Source organism: Phoenix dactylifera, chromosome 3, assembly GCF_009389715.1.
Source record: "Phoenix dactylifera cultivar Barhee BC4 chromosome 3, palm_55x_up_171113_PBpolish2nd_filt_p, whole genome shotgun sequence".
Classification (NCBI taxonomy): Eukaryota; Viridiplantae; Streptophyta; class Magnoliopsida; order Arecales; family Arecaceae; genus Phoenix; species Phoenix dactylifera.
Genome location: NC_052394.1, coordinates 9793273 through 9810745, shown reverse-complemented (window position 1 = coordinate 9810745; position 17473 = coordinate 9793273). Strand labels below are relative to the sequence as shown.

General features: G+C 38.1%; 1 protein-coding gene across 1 annotated transcript; it reads left to right on the top strand.

Annotated features, from left to right (window-relative positions):
• The first annotated feature begins 9481 nt into the window (after positions 1–9481).
• Positions 9482–11259, top strand: LOC103715274 (heavy metal-associated isoprenylated plant protein 35-like). The gene is made up of 3 exons (XM_008802849.4): positions 9482–9723; positions 9802–9877; positions 9964–11259. Exons 1-3 carry the CDS (start codon positions 9682–9684, stop codon positions 10893–10895), a joined length of 1050 nt encoding a protein of 349 aa, XP_008801071.3. The 5' UTR covers positions 9482–9681; the 3' UTR covers positions 10896–11259.
• The last annotated feature ends 6214 nt before the right edge of the window (positions 11260–17473 follow it).

Here is a 17473-nt window from a genome sequence, read left to right as displayed (position 1 = left end):
GTGACCTTATACGCAACCATTTGAGGTGTGAGAGACATATATGCCCCATTTTATTCAAAAAGTTTAAAGCTCTAGTATTAACAGTCCAATTACCCACTTTACACACAGATATACCAAAACTTTAATTTTATTCAAAAAGTTTAAAGCTCTAGTATTAACAGTCCAATTACCCACTTTACACACAGATATACCAAAACTTTAAATAGTGGAAATTAACTTGAGAAAAAAAAAAGTCCAACTACAAAACAAAGCTTGAACAGAAGAGCAAGGCCAACATAAAAGACTTTCTTATTTTGAAAAAAAAAAAGAGAGAGATACATGGTTTTATTCCCTCATGCCCTAGTGCAATTATTAATCTGCCACAAAGGAAAGATAATTTGGACAAAAAAAAGAGGAGCTGAAGGCAAAATTAGAAAAAGAAGAGATAATGCACATTACATAAAAGAGTAGGCGTAGCATGGAGAACTGATGAATTTTTATGTAGTTTTACAATAATTGGTTTTTTGAGGGTTTTTTATTAAGAGATAAGGTACTCTCTCATAGGAGAGCAATGCCAACCAGCTTAGATAAACATGTAAGCAATTAGTCGCTTGCTATAATGTTTTAGGGATTAAATATATTATATTTAATTGTTACTTTGTTTCAATAGCTAAAATATAGAAAAGAAGCAACATTAATTATTTGATTTTTTGATACTAACAAAATTAGATGTCAGTAATGTCACTATTATATTAAGATTTCAAAGAATGTAAAATATAAAAGCAATCTACGCAAAGTTATTTTCCAAATAAAACCTTTATTACAATATTATCTATTATTTCCATTATAACTGTTAATAATGATAACTACAGATGACTGTATTAATTTAGAATATACAGTCAAAAGCTAGATTCAAAATTATTTCATTTATGTTATGGTCAGTTATCATAACTCTAGGTGTGAATATAACAAAATGACAGAGTTATTAAAACCTTCATTTGGGTGGTCCAGGTGTTGGGTTGGTATATAGTATTTCCTTTTATTCTCTTTTTTTCTGAGAAAAAGGTTCTTATAATTAAAATTGATACGCTAGAAAATATTGTTCAAAATTGTGTTGCCTGCTTTGCTTGTTTGATGTGTGTGTGTAACCTTTTGTTTGATTTTTTTTTTTTTTTGGTCTTTAACAGAAAAATCTCTTAGATTTGCAAAATATTATTTTGATATTTTATTTTTGAGAACAAGCTCATTGTCAAGAAAATGAGGCGGCTGTGACATGATCCATGCAACGAGCCTACGTGATAGATGCATGAGCAAGTAACATTATAAAGTGTATCACATCTTGGATAGTTTAAAACAAAAAAATTCATTAGTGCTTTAACCTTTTAAACTGTCGATGGTTTGAGCTTTTGACTAAGCCCCAACATCCAACTTTTAAATGTCTAATTTATTCCTAAGATTTTTAATTAAATGGAACTCCGAAGCAGTTGTCATTGGAACCTTGGTCTAATCTGTTGTCCTAGAATTGATGGTGAATACTTAGGAGCTGCTGGTTTTGTTGCTTCTCCAGATTATAGGTAGCAATCGAGTCGGACCAGATTAGGTCAGATCCGATATGGATCAAATTAGATGCAGGATAGATTAAAAATTTATTAATGCAAATTCAATCTTTTTATTAAACAATTCAAAATTTTAATATGAATTCAACCTATTTATTAAATAGGTAATCCGACGGGATCCACATAATCCATTTATTAAATGGATTAAATAGGCTGGATGGATTTTTAATGGGTTAAATAGATTTAAACAGTTTAAATGGATTTAGCAAGTCGGGTTAAACATATCATAAATAAGTTAAACATATATATTTCAAACAAGACTTAAACAAGTTAAGCAGGTCAAGTCATAATCCGACTTAGTTATTAAACAAGTCAAAACGAATTAAACGGGTCAAAGATTTAAACATGAATCCAATTTGTTTGATAAACAGGTTTAGATGCATTGACCCATTTAGGATCCAAATCCGTTTATGTTAAACCAAACTTGCTTAAAGTAGTTTATCCGCAGATCGGGTTGACTGGTCGAATCATAAATTGCCACCTTTAATAGACAAACTTTCACATGTTCGTAATAGGTTCAAATAACTTTTGATCCACTAGAACTAGAGAAAATCTTAGCTTCTAACCTGATGCCAAACTTTCAATCATATGAGTTAAATTACCAGCCATGGAATTTTTGAACAAGGGGAGCGTAAATGGTCCATTTGGTGGGCACGCCAAATTGCCTCCTAAGTCACGTATATTACTCCTTAACAAATTGGAAAAGATACCCCAAGATTTCCTATAAACTTCATAAATTTAGAAAACGTGGGGAAATAGCAAAGTTTGATATTAGAAAATGGATTCATCTCCAAGGCATAAGTTGTAAGCTAAAACATCCAATCAAATGCAGTCTCAAAATTGTTTAGAGACAAATAAATGTAAATCTTCTTTTGCTAAAATTAAGAATTTAAGATCCGGATTGGTAGAAAATTAGTTGTATACAAAAGTGGCGAAGCAGTGTTGTGTGGTTTGGAACTCAAAAATTGGATTCGGACATTTGTCCAAGTATCTAATCAACCAGAGAAAAAAAATATATTAACTAACATATATTTGAGTATTTTATAAAGAAAATATCAAAAATATTATTTGTTAAGATCTTGTGGTATGTGTGTTTTTTATCCAAATATTTCAATTATCTTAAAAATTTTCAGAAAAATGATACTTTGTTAAATTATATTAGCATGAACATATTTGGTTAACCTCCAAAAAGAATAAATTTTTATTTTAAACATCATTATAACAGGTCAAACTACTTGTTTGAAGAATCAACTTTCTATCAACTTTTAAAAATAAAAAATAATAAATCTTGCTGAGTATGCAAGTATCTGACGTGTATCTGATTTGGATTCTGGATGGATACCGGTGTCCCGATATATACCCAAAAAGGCAATGCGCGTGTGATGGTGATGGCTGTCCTCTTTTTTTTTTTTTGCTAAAAGATGGCTGTCCTCTTCGGTGGGCTGGCAACGAGGTGGCTTTGGGAAGCAAGAGAAACCACTTTAGAGCCTTTAGCTCCAGTCTCTGGAGGACTCTTCTTACCACATCTAATAACTTTGTGGGTTCTGCTGTGTGATTGGAAATATGGAAAACTTAACTCTACTGCCAATTGCCAAATACTTTGATGAGCTCCAAATCTACTGCTGAAAGATCATGATGTTTTCACTGTCTTTGAGTGCCTTGGTATACAACATGTGACAAAGTTTTGGTATCTAAGATTGTATCTGTGCATTCTTTTGGAGTCAAGAATAAAGCTGTGTCTGAGAGGAAAGCCCTCCTTTGTATGCAATCCCCTCTTTTTCTCCATGAAAGTAAGCTTTAAAGCTAAACTCTAGAATCCTGTGGAGTGTGATCCTCCATGCTGTAAGGTAGCTTTAACTTTCTTTTGCTTGTTTGATTTCCGGTTTGATCCCATTTCATAGCTAGGCCTGGCCTTTCCATGTCATTCGTGAGTTTGCCGCCATGAGAGGACCACCTTTACATGGAATTGCCTTTTGAGTTGAAGTCCCACGCATCAACCAGCTATATTTTGTTGCAAGCTTTTCAGAAGTGCTTATTATTCGCTCCCTGATTAGAATGTTATCCCAAATCCCAAGCCCGGAATCATATTTGTAGACCAGAGTTGCGTTTTCAAAGGACGCCGAGAGCCCTTGGCAACAAAAAAAAAAAATGAAGAAGAAGAAGAAAAGGACGCTGAGAGGCCACCGTCAGATCAGAAGATGAGAAGGTAGTCATTCCACCAGATATGATCAAGACTACTATACTGTGTACCTCCACAGTCATAGATATCATTTCAGTGTACTGCCTTCTGACGCCACAAATCCCTCCTCTCAAGTCACCCTCCACTGCTGCCAAAGGGAGTGGATGAGTCACTTCCCAATTAAGTTACCACGGTCGCCACAACCATTGCAGGTTGAGTTGAACCTGGTACGAGTAGAAATGGAAAAGAAAAAAAAAAATCTGTAATTCTAATTTTATATATGGATTGCTTGTATATAATAATATATACAGAATATATATATATATAATAGATTTTTTGAGTACGATAATAACTCTATAAAAAAATTTTAAATACCGTAACAACTCCCAGATTTGTTACATTAACACCTCTCTCTCTCTCTCTCTCTCTCTCTCACTCACTCACTCACACACACGATACGATAAAAGCTAGTTTGAGTTTGAAAACCAAATGATCGAAAAAATCTGTGTGAATGGACCTTAATAAAAATATCTGTAATTTGAGTAATAAAAAAAATAAAATAAAGATTAATAGTACCATGATAAATATGATGGCAAACAAAACGATAATATGTTTCAATATATTTAGTGCACTCATAAAAAGCATCAATATGAACAATTCAAATGGCACTTTGATTATCACATGAAATACTAGTAGCACCATAATGAGTAACTCCTATATTTTCTAACAACCATCTGAGCGAGAGAAGTTCATCATCAGTAGTAGTAGTGTCCATTACTGGCTTAGAAAGAGTTATCTGATCCTAAAGAGTGCGCATCTAAGCATAAAAATCTCGCGTAAACTAACTAGACTCTTGATACATACGATGAAAATCACCTCGAAACTGATATCTATGAGTAAGACCGGTGATAATATACCATCTCTCCAACATGTCCTACATCTCTTTAGCAATATTTCAATGGCCAAATTCTTCATAGATAGATGGAAGAGATATATTTCTAAACCATGTGATTTTCTGATGGTCTTTACAGGCCCAATCTTTCAGTCAATCAAAATAAGTAGTATCATCCTTATTATCTAGCAGATTGTTTGACATCTCCAGTAACAAATCACCATAGCTTTTTGCCTTTGAGAAAGCTACGCATGGCTGGAGACCATCGAACATAATTGGACTCATTCAAGACTATCTCAAAGGGTCTGGAAATCTCAGAACAAGTCTCATTAGTAGACATAATTGTAGCAAAAATTAGAAACCCAAAAGAGCAATAAAGAAATCTGCTGCAAATATAGAATCATCATCATAAACTGATACCAAAAACGAAATCAACATGTTGAAATCCGTTTGGGCACATTTCAAAAAAATTCCACATGTGCTAACATGGCGGTTGATATGGTCAGGTCTGCTAATGTGATGATGAAGTGGCACCAAATGCTGACGTTGCTTCTCAATTGCTGACATGGAATTGGATGTTGCATCGAGATCCGATCCAGTCACTCGGAAATAGGTCTGAACACGGATCCAAGTGGAGCTAGATGAAATCCAAATCCTTCAGGGGCCTTCTTTGATCCGAACATGGGATGGCTTCGGCCAAGTGGCGGAAGGGTTTGCCTTCCTCGTGAGGCTTCAAACTGAAGCCCTAATTGCGAACATAGCAGGGAGGCAGTGGACCAACGAAATGGAGGTGAAGGATTTGGACCGATGGAAAGCATGAGGGCTTACATCCCAACCCTAATCATGATGGACAATGGCAGATAATGGTAGTGATGAAAGAGCCAGCCTTTGAAATTTGGCAAAGGAGAAGAATAAGGTGATGGAAGAGAAAAGCATAGCTGATAAAACTGTAGAAATTGAGGGGCTAGATGGTGACAGAGACAGTGACAAAGAATTTTCAAGAGGCTAGTAGATGGTGTTAGATAGCAACACTAGAAGGAGCCCAAGTGGGAGACTATCGCTGCAAGCCACCATCTCCACCACACCATTACGGCCAGCCCAATTCAACGACAAGGATGAATGCCTTGTCAACCCTCCACACTGAAAAGCTGCTCAAAGTATTTCAAAAAACAAAAGGCTATCATCCCCAACAAATCTCTCTTGGAGGAAACTTTTTTTATCAAACCAAAGAAAAGGTTTGGATTTTGGCTCGCCAAGAAGCATGATGGGCCCATAACCCATAAGTTCTAAGATCGAAACCTTGCTCCAATACTATTTTAAAAAAAAGAAAAACAAGAAACGAAAAAGATAAAATCTTTATAATTCTAATTTTGTATATGAATTACTTATATATAATAGGATGTATAGTGTATAAATATAAATCTAATCATAATAGAATTTGAGTATGATAACAACTTTATATGTATGTGTGTATGAGAGAGAGAGATAACAACTCTATAGTTGGTTATCTTAATAGATTCTCCCATGAGTGAAAAATGAGGTTGGAGTAAGAATACCATTATAATACGACCAAGGAGCACAGCTTCTGAGGGGTTAGAATATTCCATATATATGTTTTGTCTTTATTGCATATAGTTTACCTGGTTACAGCATTCAGGGAAGGACGCATGAATTGAGCACCTAAAGGTGAGAATGACGAGGCAGCAGACCTCCTTAAGAAACCATCCACCTCTTCTCGCTCTTTTCCAGCCTCACCCCCTATCTTTTGCTTTGCCAGAGCAATTAATGCGTCACCTCAGGCTTTCTTTTCCGAGTGCCCTCCAAGACAAAGCTCTTTTTAGCAGCAATGAGAGAGGAGCAAAAGCTCTTCCAACACCACGGCCTTCTCTTTCTCCTTTCCTCCTACATTTCTTTTTATTAGCTGGTGGTGGTTAAGCGTGATAACAATGATTAAATGAAGGACTAAGAGTAGAAGGGGTGATAGCCATGATTCCCTCTGCGATTGACCCCAGTAAGTACATTCTTCTTCTCTTTTAATAGGTCGTAGCAATGGTAGTGCATGTGATCATTGATCCTTTGAAGTTCACAATATACTGTCATTATCTTATTCTTCTTCGAAGCAAAAGATTGAAAAATAATTTAGGGCATTGTCATTTGTCAGTTAGTCGTCCACCACTCTCCAATAATTTAGCATTGCTTTTTTAATAGTTTCTGGTATTTAGAATCTATCTATTTAATTTCGTAATGCTGCGCTCGCAAGGCTGGCTTCTGTTTTTCTGAATATTTGCCAGGGTTAGGTTATAATTAAAGATAGTTGGTGGATATATATTAATTTTTTTTTCTACTTATTTAATTTATTTAGTTCTACGATCTGTAGACTTGTTGTATGATTTTAACTACAAGCAGTCAATCGCTGGATCAATCGAGAGGTTACATGTCACCTGTGTAACTATGTTGCATGAAAAATTTTCGTCAACTTAGCATGCTTTGTTGGTCAAATTATGCTGTCAGCTCCCACCGTTTATTCTTGTCTTGGTTTCATAAACTATGACCTTCACTAGCATTAGGTACTTCCACGTGTTACTAGGACTGGATTATAAGATGCTGGACTTGTTGTATTAGTAGTTTACTCTTGTAAGTTTATTAATATCATTCCTGTAATTCTACCTAACATTTCAAAGAGAAGAAATGGAGTTGGTAACTTAAAGTGGCTCAGAATAATATGAATTTATGATCTAACCCGTTAATCCAAACCGTATATAATCCACTGTAAATATATTCAGATTTGACATAAATTAGTTTGTTAAAATCTGCTTAATTCTTTTCTATCCTATTTAACCTAATTCATTTAACCTCTTTAGCCCAATGAAATCTATTTAATCCGTCAAAACTTAAAAACCCTTTTAACATTTTTAATTCATTTTGCCTAACTTGATCTATCTAATAAATGAATTATGTAGGTTAGATCCAATAACCTATTTAATAAACGGATTGTATTTATATCTAAATCTTTGATCGGTTAATAAACAGATCGAATTTGGGTTGGCAAATTTTTGATCCGATCCGACCCGATCGGATTGTCACCCTCAGTTGTCTATCTGCATGAATGAATTATTTGAGAGAGAGAGAGAGAGAGAGAGAGAGAGAGAGAGAGAGAGAGACCTTAATCAATCCAAACTCAAGAAAATTCTCGTAGCCCACCTTAGGGTGCAACCTTTTACGCTAGCGACTGGTGAAGTACGAGGCGGGAGAGGATGCCACTCGTCTCTTTGCCGTTGGCATGCAAACACATCCGCGCTCAGGGGAGGCCCACGTATAGATAGATGCCCATCCGCAGGCATATTCCACAACTTCGTTGGAAATTTTAAGGAGAAAAAAGAGAAGAAAAGAAACAAGTACCAACCCAACAATTACTTGCCCACCAAACCTTTTGGTACCTCTCTCTCTCTCTCTAGGGAATGTTCTAGAGAGAGAGGGGGAAAAACACAAGGACCAACCATATGAAAAGAAAAAAAGAAAAAAAAAAGGGATGAAAGCATGCATCAATGGGTGCCTTTTCTCTTTTCCTATTGATAAGGAACGAGTTGGGAGCAATGTCACCCCCTAATGTTCAAAAGTTACCAAGTGGCATTATATGCTTTGGTAGGTTGATAGGACTCATAATTATACACATAACATGGCACACATAATATTTTGTGGAGGATATATAAGACTACCTTTTAGTTTTATATATTTTTGATTATAAAGAATAGCTATCTAATCTCGAATTGCGACCAATCTAATATGATAATGCTGCATGGCGTACATAATATTTTGTGCAGAATAAAACTACCCTTTCCTTTTATATATTTTTTATTATAAAGAATAGCTATCTAATCTTAAATTGCGACCAATCTAGTATAAGAATGTTTCTGAAAGAAAGCATATGCGTAATTTGCTAAAAACTAATTAACGCACATTGCATGATCTCCAATCCATGTCATACAAAACGGTCAAAAACACGAGATGGAAAATATACACTAATCTCCCAATAGCACTCTTTTAATCATTTTTCTTTATTTAAAACTATAAAAGGATACATCGTGCAATCAGACTTCCTAAACTTATAGTGCTTATACCAATTCTGCACAACTATAACCATCCACCTTGTATGATGATATGAAAAAATTGACAACTATAATTGTGGAGTAATGTCTTTCTTGTTCACAACACTCTTGACCTTCTTTTTATGTATAGAATTTATATACACTTATTAGTTGTTTCCATGGCATTATCCATCTAAGGAATGTTGAAAAAAAAAACAAGATATCTTCCAATACGATAGATTCACCCAAATAACACATTTGAAATAAAGTTAGTAACTAATTAATTCGGCTCATGGACGAAGAGCCAGATGCCTAGTTTGCATCCTCCATCGTCGCATCATCCACCATTAGCTTTAAAATCTATACAAGTGGATAGATAATGAAGTTTAAAATGTTTTGAGATATGTACAGTGGGTGATCCCAAGCCTAGCAGGCTAAACCACATGTCCAAGATGAGTATTTGTGAGGATTCTAAATTAGATCGGAGTTATCATATCTAAGATATATCAAAAGCCGTGCTAGTAACCCTAGCACTTATTTGCTGATTAATTGGCAGATCAAATAAAATCAGCAACCAATAAACCATGTCAAGATAATCCAAAGTATTGAACATATTTTGGTCATCATCCAACAATTACATACAGTGTTTTGGAAATGTCTATTGGCGGCTGTACAAAAACAGGGGCCGGTTTTTCCATTACACGACAGGCCTTAATGGCCCCCTTCCATCCATTATATTTCACGTGTGTGCGCCCCATTTTGTCGCAAATCCACCAACTAATCCCATCACCCACTCCCCAAAACCTTTCTCCCTTTTTTAATCCCCCCCTCTCTCTCTCCCTCTCTCGTCCCTTTAGATTCTTCAAATCTATCTCTCTCTTTCCCGGCTTCATCTCTCCCCACCGACAGCCAAACCTTCTCCCCAAACTCATGGCATCAGAGGAAGCAGCATCCGAACCCCTCAGATACAAGGTAATTTTGTTACTACTGCAACTACGACGCTTCTTATCTCTGTTTCTTTAACAATATGGACTCTTTCCGGTGGTTCAGAGTTGGGTGTTGAAGGTATCAATCCACTGCGAGGGATGCAAGAAGAAGGTGAAGAAAATCCTCCAAAAGATTGATGGTATCTCCTAGATCTTTCCAATCTTTTGCCTTTCTTCCACAAATTGTCTTCACTTAATTGTTTGTTTGTTTGCTTAAATGTTTCAGGTGTTTATACAATTGATATCGATGCTCCCCAAAACAAAGTGACGGTGACGGGAACCGTAGACGCCGAGACGCTCATCAAGAAATTGATCAAGTCGAACAAGCACGCCGAGCTCTGGCCCGAGACGGAATCTACCAACCCAAATCCCAGCAGGAACAACAACAGCAAGAATCAGAAGCAGAGCAAAGACGACTCCAAATCGAAAGGCCCCAGTGAAAGCTCTGATGACAAGGCATCATCCTCCGATGGTGCCTTCAATACCGCCGGTAAGCCCTCTTCCGACGCGAGCAAAAGTGAACAACGCAAAGCCGGCGATGGCAACAAAGCTGAAGAAGCCGCCGGCGGCAAGCCCGCCGAGCCCAAGAAAGCCACCAGCGAAGCTTCCAAGAGTGACAACAAGGAGCCACCGAAATCCGATGAAAATAACGCCGGCGAGGGCTCCAATTCGGCGCCAGACAAGGCTGCCGGCCCTGCCAATGGCGAGAAGGCCGCCGGCGACGGCGGCAAGAAGAAGGGAAAGAAAGCGCCGAGAAAGAACAACGATAACAACGGCGGCGGCGGCGGAGAATCTGTAGCTAAAGAGGATGGTGGCAACAATTCGGGGGCCGCCGGCGGCATTAGCTCCCCGCCACCGCCGCCGCCGCCGCAGCAGCAGCAGCAGCAGCAGCAGCAGCACATGTACCATTACCCGGTATACCATCATGACCCAGCATACGTGATGAGCTACAACACGGCGCATCGGAGCGCAAGCCAAGCGTACGCCGCCCCGATGCCACCGGTCTCTCAGGAACACTCGTACTCACCCTACCCTCCTCCGCCGGAGTTTTACTACGGTCCGCTGGAGCCGAGCTCATCGATGCCGCCGCCGCCGCCGCCGGGGTCCTACGACAACATGTTCAGCGATGAGAACCCAAATGCTTGCAATCTTATGTGAGGAGAGCTGCCGGCGGCTGGCCGGAATCCGGAGGCACCAGTACTACTACCATCTTTAGCTTTAGGTAAAGCACTTGGAATTTAAATGAATATATCCGTTGTGAGATGATGTTAAGCTTATACTTCTTCTAAGAGTGGAATAATGGATGCAGTGTTGGCATTGGAGTTGGCTTGGTTTTGTTAACTCTTCTGTGTTGTAAAGCTATATTAGAGGTTGGTATCAATCTCTCAATAGGCAAGTAATAACATGTCAAGTTCAAGGGCTCTAAATGAGTTCCTTCTTTCTCCTTCTTCATGGCCTTTTTTTAAACAAGTAATAACATGTCAAGTTCAAGGGCTCTAAATGAGTTCCTTCTTTCTCCTTCTTCATGACCTTTTTTTTAACATTTTTTTTTTCATTTTTCTTCTTTTAATATGATATGAGGGCTCTCTGCTCTCATTGTGATTTCTTGGTGGAGGTTGAAAGGCTATTGTCATGTCGTGCTGCTTGGTTTGCTTGCAGGGCTTTTCATCTGTAAAGAGGATTTGGATCCCTTCATGCCTGGTTGTACCATGTATATTCGCCTAATTATTTTGATGGAAGGAAGGCAAACATGAAACACCTGAGACTTAGGGTCTTTAGCAAGGTGGACCATGGTCTTTGCACACTGTGATAGTTTTTTTTTTAAAAAAAAGACACACACAGAGAGAGAGAGAGAGAGAGAGAGAGAGAGAACAAAAGAAAATTAGAACAAGGTGTAGCATTATTACACACCAAATTTGCTTGTACTTTTATTAAACCTAAGAGGGGAGTATGACCTCCTCCTAGTTGACCAGGCTTGCTGCATTTGTTGGCTGAGTTCGACCAGCTTGTGAGAAATTGTTGATACCAGGACTTAGAGGTAATAACATTCCTTTGGGCAAGCCATATTGAAACCCCTCCTTGAGTGAGAAAATGGGAGTAGGGTGGGTAGTAGAGTTGGACCCATAGAGATGTGGTGAGATGTGCTGGCCCCACCTAGGCTTCCTCAGGTGATGGGCCCAACACAGCATATGTCCATCTGGAGGAGCAGTAGGGTACATAGTCGTAAAGCCTTCTTTTATAAAGACTGACCACCAAAGTAGAGCACAAGACCCCCTTCCTGAAGTGCAGCAGGCCAAGGTAAAGGGAGGGTGGTACTTTGTTCATTGTCATTATGGTCCCAGGGAGGGTCTCTTCTCCTTTTGTTATTTGAATTATACTGAGAAATAAGTAGATGAGAAGTAATGTATATGCCTTTCTGGATCCATTTTCGTATGGGAACCTGTCTATTTTTGACTATCCTATCCAATTGACCAAGGTTGCTTCTTTTTGAGGAGAAACTTATTTGGTTGTCAAAGCTACGAAGTTGCCTTTTCTCTATGGATGTGGAGGAGCATATATGCTTAGATGCGCCCACGAAATTGCACATCCATGGTGATGGTGTCCATTGGGACGTTATTCCCTTTTTGTTGTTCAGGAAATTATGCCTTACCCCTGGAGCACCGCATCAGCGGTGGACCATGCCAATCACCTTGTGTCGTTTATGCATGTCTTATTTATCGTGCACTCGTCTCGGATTGTTGCTCCCCTCACCTCATCTAGGATTGTTTTTGTGGTGCATTGCTGATGTGGTGCACCTAGTGTAGGATATAATTTCTCTCGTTGTTCTTATGAATATTATCCATCTACCTGTTATGATTGGTCCCACGACCCACTAAACCAACCCTAGCTTTTCATCATTATAAAACTTTCCATATGGGAGGGGAACAATACTAACGACATTCATATTATTCCCCAGAAAAATGTATTAACAATCATGGCATCACCAGACTATAATTCCTCTCACTCACATATGGTGCTTGCAATCGAGGATGAGCTTAGCATTTTCCTTGTCACAATCTAAATTTTCCTCAGAAGCACTTACATTGCTGGAACATTTAGGTGGCTATTTAGTTGGTCATATAGGAATCCATGATTATAAAATTGGTTTTATATATATATATATATCCTGCATTGGATTGAGATGATCTAATTTCTTCTAATAATTTGCCGATGAAGGGCGTTGTTGATTGAATCGAACGGCAGAGGAGATGGTGCACCGTGAGGCATTAGATCATGTGTCAAGATAACCTGGATGTTAGTAATTGCCTTCAAGGAAAAGCAGAAGGCTGACATGAAAGCATGATGGCATTGTGAGAGCGATGGCTTCTTTCAAAAAGATGCGAAACTAGAGTTAGATGTGCTTGGGAATCTTAATTGAGAAGCAATGCATGTGGATGATGGGGCACACAGAGCCATTGTTAATGATTCTTTCTATTGTTAAAAGGACCATGCCTCCCTTGAAAGCCCATTCAATATTTCATGCAGCACCAATGGGTCATACGTGAACACCAATCATATGCCTCGCGTGCACGTTTTGATCAAACGTAGAACCCACTTGCACCAGTGGTTAGGATGTAACCATCTGCCAAAATATTCGGCACCATACGTAGCAGTCATATATAGCTTCCAAGCCTGCTTAACTGCCAAATAAGAAGAGAAGCATCATCCCATAAGACAAAATATGACCATGGCCACCAATCACCATGGAAGGTTGCTTTGAGCACATTAAGCAAGGTTTTGAGAGGCCATCCATGTTTTGAAAGGCCAAGTTCATGCAGACAAAGTCCATACATAGAGTGCATGGCTGCATGCACGCGATGTAGGCTTGACCTTAATCAGTGTAACAAAAGATCATTAAATTATACATCGAAAATATCACAGTGGACTGAGGTGAAGGGCCCCCGGGCAGGGGGAAGCATGGCGGCTGGTATCAGACAGTGCATGAAATCAGTCATCAGCAGTGCATGAAGCATATATTGGACTCACAACGGACTACTGTGATGAAGTAATAAATTTAATGCTGTTATATACAAGGTTGTTAATTATCATAACTCTTTCGATGTTCTTCGGAAGATCAATTTATGATCAAGTTCTTTAAGAAATAAGGGTTCGAATTTCTTGTGCAGGCACCACTAGATCTGCCATCGACTTCTGCAAAACAGATTCACACATCCAACCATATGACTATCTTCTCTTGCATTCAAGTGGGGATTGAATAATTGAATGTGATGCATGGTCTGAATGATGGAATGGGACAGGAGGATGGCAAGTCCACACTCCACATAAATACTTCAATACACAAATTCTATGTCAAGGATATATGAAGAAACAAGTCATGTATATATCATTATCTGACCGAAGTGTTACATTTTCTTTCTTCAGCTTAGATATGGACTATGGAGCTCTGACCAGAACAAAAGAGTTCTTGGATACGGAATTGCCTTTGGGTATTATGTTCCAAAAAAATATCTTTGAGAGTGTGACAAAAGCACAAAAAAAGACATCGGAAACATCTTTGGCTCAAGTCATAGAGAAGAAAGAAAGAAAGAAGGGGGAAAAAAAAACACTCGTCTATTGATCCGTCGCTATAGCCAAGTCAAGAGAAGTGATCATCAGATATAGATAACCCAAGCCGAAAAAATAAATGAAAGCGAGCTTCTTTCAGAATAAACATCTGATATAGATAAGCCATGCCAAATGGCATTTGCAAGTCATGAAGAGCCACAGCACAATAATGAAAAGGAAAAAGATTTATGCAACATGATTTGTGGAATGATGTAATCAGCAGCATACATGGTGAATATAAAGTTAAATGAATACCAAATTAGACCATCTTGTTGCATCTGAGTTTCTACCTCTACAGCTTATTGAATTGTCCTTTAGTCATGCACAATACGACATGTCAACTTTATTTATTCTTCTTCTTTTTAATAACAATAATCATACAAAATATTTTTGTACTTTTGTGGGGGGAAAACATAATAATATTATTGTTGTTATTGTTACTGTTGGGGAAATATAATAATAATAATAACATAAAAGATAATAATATAATAATAATATTGTTGTTGTTGTTGATGTTGGAAAAATATAATATTGTTGTTTTTATTTTTTTAATTAGTTTAATTTTACTCAAGAAAGAGAAAATAAAGAAGTACATGATAATAACCAAGGTTTACTATACCAGTCGGTATCGTACCATACCGTATATACCGACACCGTAATGGGATGGTACCAATATAGGGTCCGATGACGAGATGGCAAATCTTGATAAGAGCAATACATTTCTTTGGTTATCCATGTCTTCCATTATATGCATTTATTTTTTGAGAATAAGACGATTATTGGCTATCACTTAGGATCCTATCACTTGGAGAGATGAGTACCAATCAACTGAACTACTAGTTGTTCGCTTTCATCGTATATATTTCATGTGCCGACCGCTAGTATAAAAGACTTATGGAAGGTTGACAAAAGTTCCAGCAATTTCTGCAATACATTCTCCATTGTTATCGAACACTCTAGCTGCAGCAATTGCCGGACTCGAAAGTATGATCTTTAGCTGCATGTTTTCCTATCAACGGTATTAAAAAAGAAATTTTGAATTCTGGTATAATGTTCGGCTTCATCGTTCGTCCAAGTGCTTTGAAAGTAGTAGAAGTTCATAAAAAACTTGTAAGGAATGAGTTAAGCCGAACCACAAGTTTCTATTTATCATCCATTAGTATCTTCTTGTAGCCCTGAGCAATATGACACCCATCCTAGGTCTCAAAATGTAGAGATCATTTCCTAACATCATGATATTGACACACCGAACGTCACATAATGTCCACCGATGTTTTCTTTGATCTTTTGGTCTATAAAATTTCGCCGCAAAACCTGTTATCATCGGTCATTTCCTAACATCATGATATGCAAATTTTCATCAATAAACAAACCTCTGCCCATTTTCCTTGGATCCAGATATATCAACAATTTTATAAAATACAAACCTTCGAAATTCACAAAAAAAATTGAGGTTCTAATTGACATGGTTGGTAAATTTACTGCATGTTAGTACTAATGGCGTGGGTTCAAATCCATAAGAATGGTGCTATGCTGTAACACTCTGTTCGCCACTTAGTCCTCCCTAAGGAAATTGGTGCAACTCACAATGTGGCAATTGCATGCTGCCCAAATAAATGGCCTAACCATGATCAATTGCATCAATCTCCTACTGTCACATTGGACTGGAACTGAGTGAGGAATAGAGGTACTGCATGACCATTACTCAATCCAAAATTGGAATATGTGAAATCTAGATTGGAAGTTCAGGTGGTAATGCCAACTTCTCCTTTTGTCATGCCAAGATTAACAATAAGATTACCCATATCTTTAGCTACGGGCTCTGTTAAGCTTATGTTTTGAACAAAACCAAAGTTCAAGGCTACAAATAAAGCCCACCCTATAGCTCCCATTCTTTGGAAGGATTTCGATCTAATAATGGCTTAAAGGGCTTTCTCCTCTCTCCTATTTTCCTCCCTATCTTTCTCTCATGCAGAGCCAAAGACCCTCTGCCTTCCTCCGATCATCCAGGTCCCAGTGCTTCCGTACAATGTGGATCTGTTACAATTTGCACTGAACTTGGAACACATAGAATGTGATTGGTTCTTATACAACTTGGCCACGGGCTCGACCCCATTGCCCCCAAGCCAGCCATGGTGTTGTGGTATGGACAGAAATTTAGAATGTAGGCAAACAAGTTGTCCCTTCCTCCCCCCTTCCCCTTTTCTTTAAGCGAAAAAAAAAAAAAAAAAAAGAGGAGGCATTTCCAAGAAACTTTCTTGAAGATAGTTATTTTCCTATTATAAATGCAATGGCAACTTGGAAATGCTAATCTCAGGATGCAATGCCTAATCAAAAAAAAATGCATATCAAAAAACGTAACTAGAAAAGATAAAGTGTAGTAGGAAACTCAGAATCAGAAAGGAATTTGTTCTTTGTTTTACATGTTCCGATGGATTTACAAGAGTCCAAACATTGCATACATACGTACCTTGTTTAGAAGCGATGCACCTCTTCATAATATTTTGTTTTTAAATAATGTAGAAGTTTCCAAACAGCTAATTACTACATAAGAATTTAAAAAGTTTTTTAAAGAATTTTGGATAATAAGCAGTGGAACTTCCTGCTAGAAGTAACTACCTAATGAAGTATTATCCTCAAAGATGTAAGGTATAAATTTTCAACAAGAAGCCCCATTTCCCTAAATTTTCAATTGCAAATCACTAGAGTTAAGACAACCACGATCCATTTATGCAACTCCTTTGAAACACTCACATCTCATGGAAAAAGAATGGCTAAGAAATGAAGCCATTAAAAAAGAGCAACCCTTGCCGATCACGGTGATCGAGTGGATCCGGAGTCGGCGTCGTGATGTCGAATCCAGACCGCTGCTCCGAGACACTCGTAGTCTCCTAGTAGAGTGTGGACTATCTCAAGCTTCGCACATCTTTAGGAAGACGAATAGCGCCGCTGATTGGATAGCTTCCTTTGCGGTCCACCACTCTGAGAGCTTTGCTTGGGCAGATCCTGCATTGGTCCTGATTTCTTTGTCCGAGCCTATCTTTTCTGATTTAGCGGGATGTGCTCACACCCAACACATGTAAGCTGCTGTTGTACCCAAAAAAAACAAAAAAGCAACCCTCGCGGCCAGG

Coding starts and splice junctions, on each gene's coding strand:
- LOC103715274 (XM_008802849.4), top strand. CDS start 9,682: ATGGCATCAGAGGAAGCAGCATCCGAACCCCTCAGATACAAG. Junction 9,724..9,801: donor CCGAACCCCTCAGATACAAG/GTAATTTTGTTA, acceptor CCGGTGGTTCAG/AGTTGGGTGTTGAAGGTATC. Junction 9,878..9,963: donor AATCCTCCAAAAGATTGATG/GTATCTCCTAGA, acceptor TAAATGTTTCAG/GTGTTTATACAATTGATATC.